General features: G+C 43.2%; 1 protein-coding gene and 1 non-coding gene across 4 annotated transcripts in view; one reads left to right on the top strand and one right to left on the bottom strand.

The window, feature by feature from the left end:
• Positions 1–20,984, top strand: part of Rab22a (RAB22A, member RAS oncogene family) — a 72,978-nt gene that overhangs the window by 39,090 nt on the left and 12,904 nt on the right. Inside the window, exons 4-8 of one of the 3 annotated variants that reach the window (XM_069990072.1) lie at positions 1,072–1,143; positions 1,229–1,335; positions 1,908–2,017; positions 10,523–10,645; positions 16,739–17,155. In XM_069990072.1, coding sequence (XP_069846173.1) covers positions 1,072–1,143; positions 1,229–1,335; positions 1,908–2,017; positions 10,523–10,620 — 387 coding nt within the window. In that variant the 3' untranslated portion in view covers positions 10,621–10,645; positions 16,739–17,155. Of the gene's footprint in view, positions 1–1,071; positions 1,144–1,228; positions 1,336–1,907; positions 2,018–10,522; positions 17,156–20,984 lie in introns of those variants that run through there. The other 2 variants (XM_069990073.1, XM_069990071.1) reach the window with 2 other exon arrangements.
• LOC138805369 (U6atac minor spliceosomal RNA) lies at positions 3,413–3,537 on the bottom strand. Its single transcript, XR_011365515.1, has one exon. It is a non-coding gene; the product is annotated as a U6atac minor spliceosomal RNA (small nuclear RNA).

Genomic DNA, 20,984 nt, shown 5'->3' on the forward strand with positions numbered 1-20,984 from the left:
AACTTAATGATATCATCACATGTTTGTAGTGCTTGAAGTTCTTTCTTTGTTTATTTTCTCTCCAAACTTGATATTGGAATTTAGCAGGCTTTTGCCCAGGGACAGATGTTTCTCTCACAGAGATGACTAAATTTCTGAACATGGACACCTGGGTCTGACATTGAGCCTGGCCTCACGCATACGTTCTCATTCATTCATTCACCAGTTCCTGATCACTTGCTGTGCCCACCTACTGTCTCCCTCCTATTTAGCATGAAAGTTTAAAGGCCAAAAGTTTATAGACTGGTAAGCCATTGATAAGAAGTTACAAGGCCAAACTGTATATGTGGATTCTGTGCATGTACCACACGCTCCTTTTTCAAGATGGCTCCTGCCTTTATATGGGGTGAGCTACTACCCAAAGAGAGGATCTGTTAATGGGTAAACTTGGCTTTAAATGTTGACAACCCATTCTGTGTGACATATGCCCAGGAACCAAGATTTTTCTTTTCTGTTCCATCATTGCATGTGAAGAGGAGGGTTACAGAAGCTGCACAAGCTCATGGAGCAAAATGAGACTTCACCTTAGGAACTTCATGGAGATATCCAAAAATCAAGCTACACTCAAACAGTGAATTTAACTGTGTACTTAGGCCAAGGACAGCTGTCATCTGGATTGCAGATGACCTCTGACACCCCAATGCAGCCACTTCTCTAGAGAACTCTACCACATTATTTTTATCTCCCTCATAGTTTGAGAACCCAGAGTTTAAAGGACTATTGAACAAATGAATTTGGAAATTACAACACTAAGTTCAATTAAAAAGCCTTTTAGCTGAAACAATTGCTTATAGCACCATACTTAACTCCTATAAAACTGTACTCTAAACTATCTTCTGAGAGACATTTTGGTGTTGCATTAGAAGTTTTTGCCTCTTGTAATTAAGGGCTCATTTTCTTTAAAGCATTATGTCATCTTCTGTGGCTTAAGAGAAAGATTACCTTTTGTGTGGGGATAATGGGCTTAAAAGTCTAGTCAAAGAACATGTTTAACTAATATCCCCAATTCTGTTGTTTATTTTCCCTCTGCAGTTCCGAGCCTTGGCACCAATGTACTACCGAGGGTCGGCTGCGGCTGTTATCGTTTACGACATCACAAAAGAAGTAAGACTTTAGCTCCGTTTTGCTTAGATGCCTTTGGACACTCTTAGTCGATCAGGTCTCCACTCATCCTCCCTTTTTATTACAGGAGACGTTTTCAACATTAAAGAACTGGGTGAAAGAGCTCCGACAGCATGGCCCACCTAATATTGTAGTTGCCATTGCAGGAAATAAGTGTGATCTTATCGATGTCAGGTGAGTTATTACAGCAAGATTACCATGCCGATTATGTGTTCCTTCTCTTAATGAGCAATATCCAGTGTATGAATCTGGCTTCTGTTTTATCTGTGACATTGAAAAATTCCTTTTGTTATGTGATTGGAGTCCTGAAGTTTCAAACTAAAATTAAGACTTCAGGCATTTAAAACTAATTATATTATGTAAAGAGACAAGTATGTAATTTACTTACACATGGGTCACCTCACACTTGACATTGTCTAAGATCAGCACCACCACCACCATCATCCCCCAAGCTCCTGTGATACTGAGTTACATACAGCACACAGAAAGGAGGTTATTGATCGTTCCCAAAACAAGGGCTTTGTGAGTAATGAGGTAGAGGTTAGGAGGCTTGCCATTCCCCAACATCCCATTGCATTCTTTGTTGTTTAAACAACAGAAGTGGCCTAATTGGAAGAAAAACCATGTGTCCGGGCTCATCCCCCAAAGGACGTCCTTTGACATCCACTGGCTAACCTCTGGGCAGAAGGGGATGACATTGAGATCTTAATGTTCAGAATTTCTGATTTGCACTTGTTGCCTTCCAGAGAAGTCATGGAGAGAGATGCCAAGGACTACGCTGATTCCATTCATGCAATTTTTGTAGAGACCAGCGCAAAAAATGCGATAAACATAAATGAACTCTTTATAGAAATTAGTGAGTATCTCTGTGCCTCTTGGGTTTCCTCTGTGTAGAGCAATTCCAGACAGAATTCTCTTCCTTTGTAGACTCTTTCCTTTCCTTGAATCTCCCAGTCTCTGACGCCATCCTCGGTGAAGTGAGACTTCAAAGAGGAATGGCTGGCTTCCCTGTCATTGCTGTCACTGCCGCCTGATGACTGTCGCTCTTCTGTAAAGAATGTCCCTGTGGAATAAATAACTCACAGGGCACTGAGGTCAGAGAAGCTGGCATCTCTCATCCTCTCTCCTTAAATGAGTTTCAATTAACCAACCAAAGTCATCAAAAACAAACTAAATAAATAAAGGGAAATGAAATGCTGGTGTAATTTCAATGTGGGACACCTTCAAAAATTAGTACCAAGCAAGAGAAAAGGTTGGAGGGCCTCTCTCCCAACTGCCAGCCCTTTGTAATGTGTTACTATGATGACAGGGGATGAGAGAGGCACTGCAGGCCTTTGGATCCTCTTACAGATTATATCTGTGTTTATTTGTTTCATTCAAATTCATCAAAATATTTATCGGGAACTGTTCCAGACTTGGGGAGGGGGGGCGGAGAGATGGCATGAAGAAGATAGACACAGCCCTTGCTCTCTCGGAACACACAGGGGAGACAGGCGTAAACATCAAATAAGAAGGATCATTTCAGATAATAACAAGAGATGCAAAGAACATAATGACAGTGGGTGGAATGAGAGCCGGCCTTCAGGTGGTCAGGGAAGTCCTCTGAAGAAGCAGGATTGGAACTGAGACCCTTGAGGCGGACCCTACAGAGGTGGGCTGGGATTGGGGGTTCCCTTAAGACACATCCTTTGAGCTGGGCACCATGGCTCATGCCTGTAATCATAACTACTCAGGAGGCTGAAATCTGATGTTTATGGTTTTTATGGTTTGAAGTCAGTCCAGGGAACATCTGTGAGACTCTGATCTTCAATTAAACTCCAAAAAGCTGGAAGTGGCAGTGTGGCTCAATTGATAGAGCACTAGCTTTTAGCAAAAAGGCTCAGGGACAGTGCCTAGGCCTTGAGTTCAAGACAGACACAGACACACACACACAGACACACACACAGAGACACATACACCCCACTGTGATTGAGATCTAAGATAGCTAAAGCAGAAAGGTCTCTTCATCTTTGTGAAGAGGAATGATCATGAACTTCAGTGCCCACCAGAGCCAAGCAAAGACTGCCCCAGTGGAGTAGGCCTGGCGAAAAGCCCTGGGAGTTGGGATCATCTTGAGCAGCTGGGATGCTGATAGAGTGTAGGCTTCCAGTTGCCCTGTTGCTGAGGTTGTTTCTAGTTTTTGTTTTGTATACATGTGTGTACCACTTCTATCCCCTCATCTGTTGTTGGGCTCCTCAACTGATTCCATTATTTGAAAGCCTGGTTGGATAGCATGCAGCAGGGGCAGTGTCTTAACCATATGCGTGTTGTCAAGCCCAGCAGTCTCTTCTACCCTTGTCCAGGGGATTTCTAGTTTTCTCTCCTTCCTTTCGACACTTAAGTCCAATTTGTTTCCATTGACAGGGAGTCTCAAGGACTTTCCCTGCTCAGACTGTCCTGGAATATGATCTCCCCAACCTTAGCCTCCAATACAGCAGACAGGACAAGTATACCCCAGTGAGCCCAGCTGTTTGTTAAGTACTCTTGTGTGTACCCAGGCTGCCTTTACCCTGTGACCCTCCCTGATTTCAACCTCCCAAGTAATCGGTGTGAGCCACCAGCACCTGGCTTAGGTCTAGATTCCATGTTGCCATTATGATTTAGCTATTAATCCTTTTCAAGAGTCCTTTGCAGGCACATTTGGTGATCAGTGGTCTGCTGGAAAACATAATGTTCATTGCTGCCCTAGATGTAAATAGTAGGTATGTCCTTAAAAAGCTGCATAGGATGACTTGGGAGTTTTTAACGTTCTGTCTGGTATCTGCATGTGTGGTGTTGGATGCTAAAACTACTGCTATTTTTTAAATATAAAGATAGAGGACTATGCCAATAATGAAAATTGTCCTTTGAATGTTTCCCTCTTCTGGTGGTCCTACGGGGGTGAATTCAGGGCCCCAAACTTGTTAGACAAGAGCTCTTCCACTTGAGGTAGTCTTTTATATGTTGGTTATTTTTTAGATAGTCTCACTTTAGCACCTGCTACTTCACTGTTCATTAAAATGGAGTCTCAGGAATTTTTTTTTTCTTTCTGGCAATTGTGGGGCTTGAACGCTGGGCCTGGGCACTGCCCCTCAGCTCTTCAGCTCAAAGCAAGCACTCTACCATTTGAGCCACAGTGCCACTTCTGGTTTTCTAGTGTTTTTTTGGAGATCAGAGTCTCACAGACTTTCCTGCTTGGGCTGGCTTTGAACCATGATCCTCAGATCTCAGCCTCCTGAGTAGCTAGGGTTAAAGGCATGAGCCACCGGCACTTAGCTAGGAATTTTTTAACTTATTTTTTTTACTTAAAAAATACAATTTTATCATTATTAAAGTTGTACAGAGGGGTTATCATCTCATAAATTAGGCAATGAGAATTATTTTTTGGACATTGTCACACCTTCCTTCACTGTCCCCCCTGTTTGCCTCTCCTTTCCCTGCCCACAAGTTGCAGTTTATTTTCCATACAGTGTATATTGAATATCATGACTGCATTTGTTCACCCTCCCTTCTCCCTTCCTGTGCTCCCTAAAAAGCCAAAAGGAAAAAAAAAAAATCTGAGGATCTTGATTTGAAGGCAGCCCAGGCAGAAAAGTCCTGGTGAGACTCTTATCTCCAATTAATCATTCAAAAACCAGAAGTGATGCTGTGGCTCAAAATGGTAGAGTACTAGCCTTGAGCAAAAGTACTCAGAGACAGCACCCAGGCCCTGAGTTAGCCCCATGACAGACAAAAGAAAAAGGAAAAAAACATAAAACTGCACCACCACCAACATAAGTAACTCCATGTTTTCATTTCCTGGAATTCATTTTGATAAATAGTATGAAAATTACACCTTTAGGTTCCTCCCCTCTTGGTATCCTCCTTTGGTCTGATTCTTTGTGTCTGATTGTCTATAGAGTCCTATATAAATTACATCCTGTTATATTTTAGATCCAGTGTCCACATAGGAGAGAAAATGTACACCATTTCTTTCTCTGAGCTTAGCTTATCTCACTTAACATGATTTGTTCTAGGTCCATCCATTTCCCTGCAAATGACATAATCTTATTCTTCCTAATGGATGAGTAAAATTCCTGTGTGTGTGTGTGTCTGTGTCTGTGTCTGTGTGTCTGTGTGTCAGTGTCTGGGCTGTTTCTATAATTTGGATATTGTGAATAGTGCAGCAGTGAACATGGACATGCAGGTGTCTTTATGGTATCCTGACTTGTAACATTCTGGGTAGATACCCAAGAGTGGAAGATCTATGTTTAGTTTTTGAAGAACCTTCAAATCACCTTTCCAAAGTTGTTGTACTAGTTTACATTACCACCCCATATCCCTGTCAGTATTGTTGTCCAATTCTTGATGTTGACCAGTCTAACTTGGGCGAGATGGAATCTCAAAGTTGCTTTGATTTGCATTTTTCTTTATGGCCAGCGATGTTGAGCATTTCCTCATGTGTTTATTTGCCATTCTTCTAAGATGTCTCTCTTAAGCTCCTTTGCCCATTTATTGATTGATTTATTAGTTTTGGGAGGGTGTTAATTTGGGGGGCTCCTTGTATATTTTGTATATTATGTTTTGTTAGATGTTTTGCTGGTAAAGATTTTCTCCCAGTCTGTCGTCTGTCTTTCTAGTTTAGTAACTCTGTCTTTCACTGTATCGTAACTTCATTCTGATGTGCTCCTATTTGTCCAATCTGTTTGCTGTGCCCCAAGTCTGGGGAATGTTTATGCTAAGACTAATCTCAAGCCAGGATTCCTCAATCTTTACCTTCAAGTAGCTATTAGTACAGATGACCCCCTGCCCAGCTTCAGCAGGAATTTTTTTTTTTTTTGTAAAGGTGATGTACAGAGGGGTTACAGTTACAGAAGTACGGTAATGAGTACATTTCTATTCAGTGTTATCCTCTCCCTCATTTTCTCCTGCTTTCCCTTCCCCAGGAAAATGCTTATGTAAAAACTAGTGTTACACCCAGGTGCCAGTGGCTCATGCCTGTAATCCTAGCTACTCAGAAGGCTGAGATGTGAGGATCACGGTTCAAAGTCAGCCCGGACTGGAAAGTCCGTGCGACTCTTATCTCCAATGAACCACCAGAAAACTGGAAGTGGTACTATGGCTCAAGTGGTAGAGCGCTTGCTTTGAGCTGAAGAGCTGAGGGACAGCGCCCACGCCCAGAGTTCAAGTCACATGACCGGCAAAAAAAAATTAGTATGACAAGCAGTGCAGGCCAGTGTTAGAGCGCCTGACTGCCCTGCTCAAGGAGCTCGTTTTAACGGCACTAACTAAGTATATGTCCATAGTCTTTAAAAATCAGCATGGAAGTTTTGCTTATACCCCAGGTGTTGTCATATAGTGTAAGCACAGTACCTGTAACACTGACTGTGTGGAAGTATAATATACACACAGAAAAGTGTGTAGTATTCAGCCAGTCGTCACAAAATAGAACCTGTGCTTGGCCCCCAGGGTGAAACATGGCTACTCCTACCCTAGGGTAGCCCTGTTCTATGTGCTGACTATTCAGATTTAGTTTACATATATTTTGTATTTGGTATTTTTTTTGGGGGGGGTGGGGACCCGACGGTCATGGGGCCTGAACTCTGGGCCTGGGTGCTGTCCCTGAGCTCTTCAGCTCAAGGCTAGCGCTCTACCACTTGAGCCACAGCACCACTTGTGGCTTTTTTCTTTTTGCTTATGTGGTGCTGAGGAATCGAACCCAGGGCCTCATGCATGCAAGGCAAGCGCTCTACCACTGAGCCACCTTCCCAGCCCAATATTTGGTATTTTTTTAAGCATACTCTTATATCTGGCTTCTTTTGAGAGAGAGACAGAGACAGAGGGAGAGAGAATGTATGTGGGGAGATACTAGGGCTTGATCTCAGGGATTGGGTGCTGTCCATGAGTTTTTTTTCCTTGAGCCTACTATTCTATCACTTGAGCCACAGATCCATTTCTAGCTTTTTGGTGCTTAATTGCAAATAAGTTTCATGGTCTCCTGCCTTGGCTGTCTTCAAACCACAATCCTCAGATCTCAGCCTCCTGAGTAACCAGGTTTACAGGCATGAGCCACCAATACCTGGCTTCTTACTTCATTTTATATTCCACCTTTAGATCATCTGTATCATTGCACTAGCTATAAAATGTGCTTTTTCATGGCTGGTATGTGTTAATGCCAACCTCAGGGCTGGGGAGGCAAAAGCAGGGATTACCCATAGTGTGATTATCATTCTGCTATGGGCGGCATTGGGATAGTTATTTCCAATTTGGAGCTATTACAAATGGAACTGTTCTAAACATTCTAGGCATATCCTTTGGTGAACATCTGTGCACCATTTGGTTAGATATCTTTATACCCAAGAGAAGAATTGCCTGGGCATTGGATTTGCATGTGTTCAGCATGGCTTAACAGCCTGTTTGCAAACTGCAGGTTGTATACCTGACACCACAGCACTGGATAAGATTCCATCCCTCTCTGTCTGTGTTTCCATGACAGTGATAAATTGAGCACCTGCCCAGAGACTTACATACACCTGTGTAATGTCTGATTCTCTTTAGGAAGGTACTGTTAAGTCTTTGGCCTATTTTTCTATTGGGCTACCTATGTTTTTTGTGTTATTTGTACTTTATTTTAGCTATGTTTTTGTTTAACTGTATATTGCAAATATTTCTTGATAGTTTGACTTTCATAATTAATCCTTGGATGAACTGAATTTATTTATTTATTTATTTATTTTTGTGGTGCAAGTACTTGATCTAAGGGCCTGGGCACTGTCCCTGAGCCGCTTTTGCTTAAGGCTAGCACTCTACCACTTGAGTCACAGCACCACTTCCAGCCTTTCTGTGTATGTGGTACTAAGAAATCGAACCCAGGGCTTCATGCATGCTAGGCAAGCACCCTACCACTAAGCCACCTTCCCAGCCCTGAACTGAATTTCTTAGTGCTAATTGAATACAGTTTTATCCTTATTATCCTTTATGGTCAACATAAATGCTTAAGAAACATTTCAAAGATGTTACCTTTTTCTGAAAATATTAGTTCTAAAAAAATTATGTCACATTTCACAGTTGTCTCTGTGATGCCAGCTGTTTTCCAGTTTCAATTTAGGGAGAAAACATGACAAGAAGCTTCAATAAGGCTTCAGTATGTTTGTAATTTATTCACACCAGTGTCTTAAGAGCATTTGAAAAGTTGTAGAACACTTTCTAGTTGGTATGGAAACCATAGTATAACCACTCTCCAGTGGCTTACATCTGCAGTTGTAGCTACTCAGGAGTATAAGATCTAAGGATCACAGTTCAGATCTACCAGGCAGTAAAGTCCACAAGATTATCTCCAGTTAACTGCCAAAAAGTCAGAAGTGGAGCTGTGGCTTAAATGGTAGAGTGCTTGCCTTGAGCACAAAAGCTCAAAGACAGTTCCCCAAGACCAGCATACATGTGCACGTGTGCACACTAGCCTCCCAGGTCACAGACTGCCCAAAACAGTGGATGTTCAAGACTTGGCAGCCAAGGAGCTGAAAACTGTCAGGAAACATATCCATTCTTTCCATGTTTACAGCTACTGTGCCAGCTACAGTGCTGAGTAGATCCTGGCCCTTACAAGGCCCTGGTATCTGATGGGACAGACACGTGTGCTTCCTGTATGGTTCTTGTTAGACACCTGTGCTTGTCTGCCTATGTTGATAAATTTATATGGCCCACTAATGATTTTATAAATATCTGTATGGTCTTTGGTAGTAAAAAGATTTCCCAGCCTTGATATAAATACGTTTTAACATGAGCCAGATGTCAGTGGCTCACATCTGTAATCCTAGCTACTCAATAGGCTGAGATCTGAGAATTACAGTTTGAAACTGGCCTGAGCATGTAAATCTGAGACTCTTAACTCCAGTTAACCAGCAAAAAGCTGGAAGTAGAGGCATGATTCAGTGGTAGTGTACCACCTTTGAGAAAAAAAAGTGAAGTAAGAGCACAAAGCCCTGAGTTCAAGCCCCAGTACTGGCCCCAAAACAAATGTGTGATAGTGTCCTTCTAGAGTCCTGATGGATCTTAGTGTGAGGTGTTAGAGTTGGGAAGTGGAGAGGGGCATCCGGAAGCCTTTGTACAAGACGTGACCCTGGAGTTATTAACCAGGAAGGTGGATGGGTGATTGAAGATTTCTCTCAAAATTGACATCATGCTTCACAGAGCAGTAAAGTGAAGCCTGCTCATTCTCATGCATTGTTGGTGACGCACTCTCTTCAGAGAGCAATTTGGCAGCATCTGCAAAAATTTAAATTGCACATCCCTCTTGCATTTGTGCTAGGTAGACACCAGGAGTACAGAATGTGTTAGACAGATGCCCAGGGGCTGAATATTGTGGCCTGGCACCTCCTCTCTCTTCACCTCCTCTCTCCTCACCTCTACTCTCTTCACCTCTCCTACACCCTCATCATTGTGAATAGCATGGCAGCTTTGTGCATAAACTCAGTATTCTTCAGGAGACGGACAGGTAGACAAATGCTGGCGCGCATTGTGAGGCTGGCAGAGCAGCAGCAGCTCCTCACTGGTAGAAGAATCCCCATAGTATATCAGGTGGGAGCCCGGTGGCAGCAAGGGAGCAGGGCATCTGTTTGCTTCTACCTGTGCAGCCCAGGATTGAGCTTGGGTGGCTGGATGTATTGTGGCGGTACATCAGGAAGACATGTGCTAGGTCTGGTGGGTAACTTCAGCTGTGAGACAGGGGTGTGCGTGTACTGATGTGATCCTTTAAAGGGAATGTTTGCTACATAAAACCAACTGTCTTCAATATGTAATTGTTTGAATTAAAAATGCTTGCTAATTGCTGTGTGGTATCCCTTGTTTGGATCCTAAAACAAATAGGACATTAGTGCACTGGCTGCCTTGCACACATGCACTAAAACCAGAACGATACAGAGGAGATTAACATGACCCCTGAGCAAATTAGAAGAAAGAATGACAGGGAAGGACAGAGAGAAAGAGAAAGAGAGAAGACATGAGTAGATAAACTGGTGAAACCTAAGGGAGGAAAAGGAAAGAGAGAAAAAAGATATGAATGGAAAAACTGACACCTAAAAAGAGTCTGGTGTTCCTGGTGGCTGATGATGTTAACTTCTTGGTTCTGACAAACATCTTGGACAGTGTAGGATGCCAACTTGAGGGGAAGTTGGATGAGGGTAGGTGGGCACTCTGTACCAGTCATCTTTGCAGTTTTCCTTTCCATTATAGTCGAGTGTTCGTTAAACTGCCTTGCTGTGATAAAACCTGTCAATTGTTATCAGCAAAATTATTGTGTCTGAAAGTGAGCAGATGTAAGAAGTTGGCACTCATTCTTTCCCCTCTCTCATCCTGGCTGGTATAGGTCGAAGAATTCCGTCCACTGACGCCAACCCACCTTCTGGCGGCAAAGGCTTCAAACTCCGAAGACAAACGTCGGAGCCAAAGCGAAGCTGCTGCTGACGAGCCAGCCACACAGTAGGTGGTGGTGAGTGTTCGCAGGAGGGCTGGGCCTCGCTGCCCTTGTCTACCTGGCACTCTTGAGTCGTCTTTATGCAAAAGGACTTTGAGATTGACCGTTCCCTTCTCCCTTTGAAGACAGGTGTGGTGGAGTTTCCACATGTGACTTATAGTATGATAAGACCCTCTGATGTGCAAAGGGACCCTGGCGTCCTTGGCTTTTGACCTTGGTGAAGGGACATCTGGTTGTACAGATGACAGGATTCAATTGCTGGGTAGTTTTGTAATCAAGATATTATGTAACATTTGTAAAGGGAAAATTAGCACTTTTGTGGTTCTTGTTGGGGAACAAGCCTTTGTGAAGACTGTAATTTCCTTCGTTTCCATTGCCACTGTTAGAGGAAGTTGTGTCATTTAAAATGTGATAGGACAGTACAGGTGGGGGAGTGGCTATTGCTATTTGAAGCTGAAATGGATTATTTACAGGACCAATGGGAACAGCTTCTTACCCACCACATCAGGAAGCACTTTGGTTGTGGTTCTACCCAGTGGGTCAGCAGCCAGAGCAGCCTTGCCCACCTCACCCTGGGTTTGTGCTGACCCTGTCATGTATGTGTCACCATACATATTATTGGCACCTTCTAAAAGAAACTCATGATCGAGGTGCTGGTGGTAGAGAAGCGGCCTGGAGTACATTGAGCTATGCATCTTCTAAGCTGCCTAGCAGTGGTTTAAAAGGGAGAATGAGAAAAGAACATAGTGTAAATGCTGTCAGTTTCCTGTTTAACCCAAGTAAGTATTTTGGAGGGAAAGCAAGTATCTGTTGCTTAGCATATGTAAAGTTGTAGTCTGTATTTATGAGACCATTGCTTAAAGATGATAAATTATGTAAATACATTAATAAATTCTACATTTCATTCAACACTCCATTTAATCTTGCACCCAGTCTTGCGTATGCCCGCCCATCTTTCAGCCTGTCCACAGGAGACCCTGAAACACATTTATGTAGTTCAGAGGCATGGAGCACTTAGCTTATCATTCCAGCCTTCCCTGCCTCTCCCCCATCTCCTTCCCTGCACATCCCATCTGGAAATGTTAATGAAGACATATGCCACTTTGACAAGCCTGACTAGTCCTTCCTAGCCGGAGGGGAAAGAATAAACTCCAAGCCTGGTCCTGGTCCTGGTGCTGAGCTTCTGGGCTTTTACAGAGACCTCAGCGCAACTGTTTTAAGAGTGCTCTCCTTGTTAACAATTTAGCTTGTCTTTCGTTTCCTTTATTTTCCCCTGCCTCTGTTAGTGGTTAACACTCTTTTCCCTCAGGGAGCCTAATGAGGTTTTTAATATAATCTAAAAATAAAGCACTGAAGAGAGGTTGGTGAAAATTTGTTCCTGGTCTAATTTGGCACCCTTCCAACCTGCGTATTGTAAGGGAAGGAAATTTACAAGATTAAATAGGAAATGAAGCAGCTTGAATTTCAAACTAAATTGTGTTTTCAGAGCTATCCTTGACTGAACAGTCCAAACTTTTAGAAATAAATGTTATTTTTTTGCAGCCCCTACTTGAAATGGATAGATTTTTTTAATGAAGAAATTATAACTGCAGTTGAGTTTGAAAAAAAGACCTCTTTCCCGATTGTATATATGTAGCACCTGAAATTACTTTATTCATATTGAAACCATATAGACAGAATACAGTTAGTAAAAATTCTAACAATGTTTTGTGTGAAATTCATGCAGACTTCAGTCTTCCTAGCATCTTGCTTCTAACCCAGCATTCAAACAGTAAACATCTGGAAAATATTCCCACTGCGCTCCTTATACCCGCCTGAAGGTGACTTGATTTGATTTTATATACCTTCACCGCCCCAGGGCATCCAGCCGCTGCCCTAGTATATGCCAGCATTCTTATTGCTGGTCCTCTTTTCTCCACAACAACAAAATTAAGAATGGGGGGCTGCTTGACTCATTATAGAAAAAGCAACATTGGTTGCAGGGGGAATAGTCTGTCCTATTTCACCAAAAAATGACCTTTGTCAATAGATGCAGGTGATCAAGTTGCTTCTTGGTGCCCAGGTAAGCAGGGTCTTGGGAATCTCATCCCAGTGCCTCTAATCCCACTGTGATGTTGCACTGCATTGAGCCCTGTGGACCACTCCATCAGGTCCTGACAGCTGGTGTCTGGCTTGTTTCTCCCACTTCTGCCCATAGGACAGGTGACAAGGCACTGTGCTCCTGCATTTCTTGGACCTCTTCTCTTCTTCCACATTTCCTTTGGCCTACCACAGTAGATACCTATTTCAGACCCATAATCCAAACTCCATGAAATACAAAGGCACATATTTAAGTGAGGAGCAGTGCTTTGCTTTTAATACATTTTGCACTAACCTAAGTAATGATCTCTACTATCAATTTTGTATTTTCTTTCTTAATGCTTAATGAGAAAAGGCTAGACTCCCAAGGAAATGAGACAAACCCCATCCATAAAAATCTTTTGGTTCCCTTATGACACAGGACCATTTTTTAAAACTTTCAGGACTGAACAGAAAAGAAAAATCATTAATTAGCTGAAAGTGAATATTGATTCCTTTCTGAGAAATTGAAATAAGCTCTTTGCAGGTGTCCAATCCTAGAAACCATTGGTCTCTAGATCTCTCCTTTTACATAAGTGTTTTTCTGATTCTGTAATAACTAATTAACTATCATTTGGTGATTAAAAGAATATAAAGTAAGAGTATGATTAAGTGTCCTTCATGTTAAACTCTGTAAGAAGTGATTGGGAAGAAGTACCTCCTGCAAGCCCTGCTGGCTCCCAGGAGATCTTGGTCACCTGCTTGGCAGCCCACCCCCACTCCCACCCACCCCCCCAGGCAAAGTTCTGGCACAAAGCTTTATCCCTTTGGAAATTGCGTGCACCCTTCTCCACTGACAGTGGCATCTTAAGTACCTGCCTCCTCTGTCATTTTTCTGGACACCCACACAGGACTTATCTTCTCCTTTAAGTAGGCCAGTGCCCTTCCTGATCTTTGCTATTGTCTTGGTTTTCAAACACGAGAAATGAAAGAAAAACCACATTTTATTTCGGAACTTCTCTTTAAGTCTTAGCTCTATTTCTTTTCTCAACTCGAAAAATAGTTTAGGAGGCCTTCTAAGACACCAGGAGCTACAGCCGTGAAAATGTCCTGTAGGCAACCACTCCAGGGCTTTCCTGGAACCATCAAGCCTGAATGTCTTTTTTTATTGACACTGTATTTAAATAGACAGGTTAGATTCAGAGTACACAGCACTAATTGGCATGTCAGTCTCCCAAGCTCCAAGAGGCACTTGTTCATCATATATACATCTTTTTATATTCTAGAGTGAATTATGCAAGGGGTTATATAAATTCTCCTTAGTGCTTTTTCACTCCTTCCAGAGCACACCAAGAAAGTGATTCCTGAGCCCTCAGAGTACAAGCCATGGGCACACAGTATGTGATTTAGATTTATATATAACAGAGCCCCCAAATACCCATATCTCCACACAAGCCTGTGTGAGTAATGGCAGCATCCTTCCCTCGCCTTCCAGAGAGGCCCTTCACTCTGATACCTCCTGTGCGCTTGGCTTCACAACACCGGAACCCACTCCTGCAGCCTGCATGCACAGACTGGCCCTCCTCGCTCAGCTCTAGCCTGAGTATCCTGTGATGTGGGCGAGTGAAAACCTTTCTCATTTTAATTTATTTGAAAAGGAAAAGCAAACACAGTTTCTGTTTACTGTTCAAGAGACACTCTACCTCCTCATCTTTCTTAAAGGGAGAAATGGAATGTACCTTCAAGAACCAAGCTTTAACCATATAACTACCTGCCTTCAAGCAGCTTGGCTCATCAATAAGAGTTTTCTTTTAATGCTCCAAGGTAGTGTTTAGGATATTCTGTGGTACTATATGATTTTTTTTAATCAAGAAAAATTAGCTAGGAGATCAGAACACTGCATAGTTTTAGAGAAAGAGGTGGCACTGGGGTTCAGCCCAGGACTTCAAGAAACAGCTTCTGCAAATTCCTTTTGACAGCAGAGTTGCTTGTCCTGACTTCCAGTAATAGAAAACCAGGCAATTTGATTATCCGATTTGCAAGAAATGTTAATGGAATTCTAGGGCATTTGTCCTGTTTTATGTGCAAATGAAAGTCTAAAAAATATTAGAAGGGTATTACATTTTTCAGGAGCCTCCGTTTTTCCATCTAAGAGAATGATAAGTGAGAGACCTGTTGTGATGGAGTTTCATTAGACATAATGAGAAAAGTGAATAACTAGAACCAAGAGTCATCATCTTTCTCAGTTTGTCCTTCAGGATTCTCTTAGCTCATAAGAAAATGATTTACTTTCTGAATCTAGAAGGACTTCCAGCAGCATAGATCAAGTTTAATTTGATGGTCTGTACCATCAGAAATAACTAATATCTGTGTTCTTTCCTTCCAGAGTATAATCAATTATAAATATGCTCGAATATTTTTGGCTTCAAAACAAAAGAATTCAGAACTTTAATAAAAAAAAATTTCAAACCTTCCATCTTTAGATGGTAAGATTAGAATATATGAACAGTAGACAGTGAAATTAAATCCATGATGACTAACAATTTAACAACCAAAAAATTTTAATTTGTTGCAAGTTCATTTTTAGATCTGTACAATGCCCAGTGTCTCATCAAAACACTGCGTAATTGCAACGAACAGAATTCTGGGTAGCTTTCCACAAACAGAAAAACAGGACTTGAAGTGCCAAGTTCTATCTGCCAATTAATGGGCAGTCCTAAGATAGTAATGATTTTTTTTCTAAGAGCCTTCTTTAATTGACAGTTTTAAACTGTAGACCTTAATGGCCTCCTTAATCATGCTGCAGAAACAAAACATGCAGATTTAGTGGCAGCGCCATTCCTTGATTCAGGAACTTTCCTGTGCTTGGGGAAACAAGTTGTTCCATGAAGTACATTGGAGGAAGTCATCTTGAAGAGTAGCATTTTGCACAGACAGCCCATCATGTTTACTTGGAACTGAATCTGTCCCTCCCCGAATCACCATGGTCTCCTGGTGTAGGAGCTGGACCACCTGGTCCTTAAGGCCAGCACATGGAGTTGGTGGGGCTCCCAGCATACACTGGGCCCCCCAGGGCTGTTTGCTTTTTGGCCTAACTCTAACCTCATGTGGCCATTATTTTTCATTAAGCTTATACTTGAATAATCAGTTAATGCCCCATGAGAAAATATTCTACAGTAGTAGTTGAATTTCTTTGCCTCTACCTGCTCTATATCTGAAATTATAGTATGTAAAACTTTTGTCCCTGTATGTCAAGCACATGACATCAGAAGGACCAGTCAGCTCATCACAGAGGAAATAAATGATTGGTGGCTGGCTAGTCAGAGCACCTGATTGGTGGCTCTGTTTTTAAACCATTTATGATGCTATGTGGATGGAACTTTACTACCCTGGAATAGACCTTACTTTTCACTCACATCCAACTCAGTTTTTCCATCATTTCACTTGAGGGGTCACATAGCCCATCGATCATTCCTCTCACCCTCCTAACAGCTTACATCTTGCCTTCTCCCTGATGGAAGCAGACTTTCTTGCCTTATTTCTGTTCTCATTTTTCTGTGGGCTCTCTCCTAAAGGCGTGCTGCACCAGCCGCCCCCTCAGCACACATGGCATCACCAGGCTCACAGTGGCAGGGGCTTTGCCCACTCTGTCAGGCCAAACAGATGCAAAACCAGCCGGGGGTGAGGAGCTCTGAGACTTCAAGAGAGCGGATGGGAGCACTCGCTCATGTGGGAGCACCACTGAGTGATAGGAAGGGTGTATTTTGTCATTGGTGATCAGGTAGAGTAAATGTCAGAACCTTGACTTTATAACGTTTGTTAAAGTGTGTAAAAGTCCAAATCAAAAGTCTAGAAGAACAACTGCTGTGGGGATGAGCTAGACATGAAAGAAAAAAACAAAAAAGCTAAGCCGTTGTACCAGCAGTTCTTATTTCTCCCAAGAATGTCATTCCTTGTCAAGATCTGGTACAAGGAGTAAGGTATTTGTGCCTTTTTATAACTTCTATTATGAAAAAGAACTAAGTTGCTTACAGTTCTCTCTCTTTGTAGCACCGCATAAGCAGCCTAGGTTTTTGGCTGTGGCTCCACACTGCATGACACATTGCTTACCTGTAATGAAATACCGCAACGATGGTTTGCCAAGCTTCTGTGATATCTGAAGAATTTCTTTTCTCAGTCTTGACCTTGGGCTGGACCTAAGTCTCTGTAAACCATATGATGTCTTTATTGTTTGTTGATGGTGAAAAAACTAGACCTTTTGCTTTTCACTGCAGTATTTTTCTTCATATACCTATGCTGGTAGTGGATAGTCTCCAAGTGGCGGTAGAGTTTGGTGTATTTTTCAACCATGTTGTTTTAGCTGGAATATTCTATAATATACTTTTACAGAGTAGAACATGCTAAATCACTATAAAATTTGTTGTAAGAAGGGTGTGAACATTTTGTTAATAAAATGCTATGTTTACAGATATATGTCTTTTGCCTTTCATATACTCATGGTATATTCTCAACTGAATGTTCTAAAGTCATTTCAGAATGATTTGGGAGACTGGTCCCAAGATGTAGCTGTGACAGTCTCTCAGAGTAGCCGTGGGGGGGAGTTGAAGCCGTGCTTCAACTCAAAGACTAGGTACTGTCCTTGAGCTTTTTTGTTCAAGGCTAGTACTCTGCCACTTGAGCCACAATTCCTCTTCTAGCCTTGTTGGTGCTAAATTGGTGATAAGAGTCTCATGGACTTTTCCTGCTGTGGCTGGCTTCGAACCCGGACTCTCATATCCCAGCCTCCTGAGTTGCTAGGACTATGGCGGGAGCCACCAGTGCTCAGCCCCCTGCATTCTTTATCACACACTCCTTCAGCTCTTGGACGCTTGTGTTTGAGATGAGGGTGTGGCAAGCACTGGGAGGCAGGCTACACCCCTAGGAAACAAAGGGCAGCTCTGGATCAACCTAGTTTTCTAAAAGAAAAGAGTTTAATGCTTCTCTGGGGGAGATTTTGCCCAGACACCTACACTCCCAACCCAGGATTAACCTGTGCCTCCAGAATCCCACTGCATTGCTCATTGCCTGCACAGGTGGGGCCCTTGTGTGCCTGTGTCTCCTGCTGTCCTGCTTCTGTGGATGCTACAGCTGTGCCAAGAGAAAAGGAGATAGAAAATGGGGTCAGGCACTGGCAGACATGGGTTTGAGCCACACCTTCATGCTTTCAAGGAGGCTGAGTCCCTCCATAGGCTCCCTAAACTCTCTTTGTCTGGGTTCCTTCATCTCCACCAAGAGATAACAGAAGGCTAGATCCAGCCAGGCTCCTGTGGCTCATGCCTGTCATCCTAGTAGCTACTGAGGAGGCTGAGATCGGAGGATCACGGTTCAAAGCCAGCCGGGGCAGAAAAATCCGTGAGACTCTTTATCTCCAATGAACCACTAGAAAACCGGAAGTAGTGCTGTGGCTCAAGCGGTAGAGCACTCACCTTGAGCTGAAGAGCACAGGGATAGCACCAAGCCCAGAGTTCAAGCCCCACAACTGACCAAAAAAAAAAAAGCGGCTAGATCCAGAGGACCATAGTTTGAAGAAAAGTCAGTGATCTTGCCCAGAATAACCAGTTTTTTTAAAAGCCAGGCTGGAGGATTATGACTCAAGTGGCAGAATGCCTGCCTAGCAAGCCTGAGGCTCTGTGTTCAAGCCCCAGTACCATCCACCCCCCCCAAAAAAATACCATGCATAATTATTTATGTAAGCACATTGAGCTCAAGAATAAGCACTAGCATGTGATTTATTTCTGCAAGTCATCACTGTGATTCAGTTAAAATAACTGATAGTGGTTTCGTGCCTTGCTGTTTTGATTTTTACTTTTACCAGGCCTTTGCTCAGGTGGGGCTCAAACATCCGAGCCACTCCTCCCTCCTGGTTGTTTGGGAGACTCACAAGGATTTTCTGTCCAAAGTGACTTTCTTTTCTACATGAAAAAAAAATAGCATACACTGAAAATGCCATAAATCTTGTGTACAGCCTATGTCTATAAAGGTTACATAACCAGCCCTCAGGTTTAAAAAAAAAACAACAACCCAGTCAGTTTGACAGTGAATGTGTAAGTGTAACTTTTTTGGGGGGGGGGGGCAATCATGGCACTTGAACTCAGGGCCTGGGTGCCGTCCCTGACCTTTTGCTCAAGGCTAGCACTTTACCACTTGAGCCCCAGCACCACTTCCAGCTTTTTCTGTGTATGTGGTACTGAAGAATCAAACCCAGGGCTTCATGTGTGCTAGGCAAGCACTCTACCACTAAGCCACATTCCCAACCCCACATGTCACAACTTTTCAAGCTGCCCAGGACCTCTGGGAAGAAAGTAAGCAGGATGGTATCCGTGAATACGTAGAAGGAGAAAACATTCAGACCCTGTCAGTAGTGCTGTGGTGGGAGGAGCAAGTCTCATTAATAGACGCCAAGAAAAGCAGCATCAGCCCACACCAGAAAGGAAAGCAACATGGATGTTTAAAAGACACCTGCAAGCCAGACATCGGTGGCTCACACCTGTCATCCTAGCTACTCAGGAGGCTAAAATCTGAGGATCATGGTTCAAAGCCAGCCCAGGCAGGAAAGTCCATGAGACTCTTATCTTCAATAAACCACCAGAAGTGGCGCTGTGGCCCAAGTGGTACTGCATTAGGCTTGAGCTAAGGAGCTGAGGGACAGCGCCCAGGCCCAGAGTTCAAGCCCCATGACTGACAAAAAAAAAAAAAAAGACACCTGCAAACATTTGCATAAGTATGCAAGCAACTGATTGCCTGCTTTCAGCATACAAGAACTAAAGTAACCTAAAAGTTTATTCTAAATGCTTTTCATTAGAATTTAAGAAGCAGATTTCCATTGAGATAGTAAACTATCAAATACAGAGCCTTTTTCAGGTACAGTTTTTTCCAATAATACTTGTCAAAGACATGATTCTCGGGCTGGGAAAGTAGCTCAGTGGTAGAGCACTTGCCTCGCATGCATGAGGCCCTGAGTTCGATTCCTCAGCACCACATAAGCAAAAAAAGCCAGAAGTGGCGCTGTGGCTCAAGTGGTAGAGTGCTAGCCTTGAGCTGAAGAGCTGAGGGACAGTACCCAGGCCCAGAGTTCAGGCCCCACGACTGGCAAAAAAAAAAAAAAAAAAGACATGATTCTCCACTGAAACTGTCAGCATTGACCTCAGCATCCTAGAGTTGAAGTGCCAGAAGTATTGAGTTATCACTTTGTGTGTGTGTGTGTGCACACACAATGTGACTGCACATGTGAGTAGTGGGGGCTTGAACTCAGGCCTGGGCACTGTCCCTGAGGGTTTTTTTTGTTTTTTTGTTTTTGCTTAAGGCTAGTGCTATACCACTAGCTTCAACCCCATTCCTAGTTTTCTGCTGGTTAAGTGGAGATAGGAGTCCTGTGGATTTTCCTGTACAGGCTGGCTTTGAACTATGATCCTCAGATCTCAGTTTCCTGAGTAGATATTTTAGCCATGAGCTACTGGTGCCCAGCTTTTGTTTATTTATTTGTTTTGGTTGGTCATAGGGCTTGAACTCTGAGCCTGGGTGCTGTCCCTCAGCTCTTCAGCTCAAGGCGAGTGCTCTACCACTTGAGCCACAGCACCACTTCCAGTTTTCGGGTGGTTTATTGGAGATAAGAGTCTCACGGACTTTCCTGCCCGGGCTGGCTTTGAATGGCGATCCTCAGATCTCAGCTTCTTTTTTTTGGGGGGAGGGTCCAGTTGTGGGGCCTGAACTCTGGGCCTGGGAGCTGTCCCTCAGCTCTTCAGCCCAAGGCTAGCGCTCTACCACTTGAGCCACAGCACCACGTCTGGCTTTTTTTTTCTGCTTATGTGGTACTGAGGAATTGAACCCAGGGCCTCATGCATGCAAGGCAAGCGCTCTCCCACTGAACCACCTTCCCAGCCCAGATCTCAGCTTCTTGAATAGCTAGGATTACAGGTGTGAGCCACCGGCACTCAGCCCAGCTTTTGTTGTATTTTTTTGGTAGTACCAGGGTTTGAACTTGGCCATGTTGCCAGGCTGGTGACTGGTAGAGCCTGTTAGGTTGAAGAAGGGGAGAAAAGAAAACTTTACAGCTAACACCATATTGCAGACATTTAGTAATTAGGACCTTAATCAGACCTGGAGTGACTAAGCTTTTTATTTTCAGCATCTCCCAGGCAACAAGTGAATACCCCAGAGGCCTCATCTGAGAGGTGCATGTCTCTGATGCCGCTGTTAATGGGAAAGGAAAGAGCCGAAGGGTCCATTTCCCTTTATTAATATTCAGTGCAGAATGGGA

The sequence above is a fragment of the Dipodomys merriami genome, unplaced genomic scaffold (genome assembly GCF_024711535.1).
Source record: "Dipodomys merriami isolate MVZ:Mamm:240054 unplaced genomic scaffold, mDipMer1.0.p SCAF_39, whole genome shotgun sequence".
NCBI classification, from domain to species: domain Eukaryota; kingdom Metazoa; phylum Chordata; class Mammalia; order Rodentia; family Heteromyidae; genus Dipodomys; species Dipodomys merriami.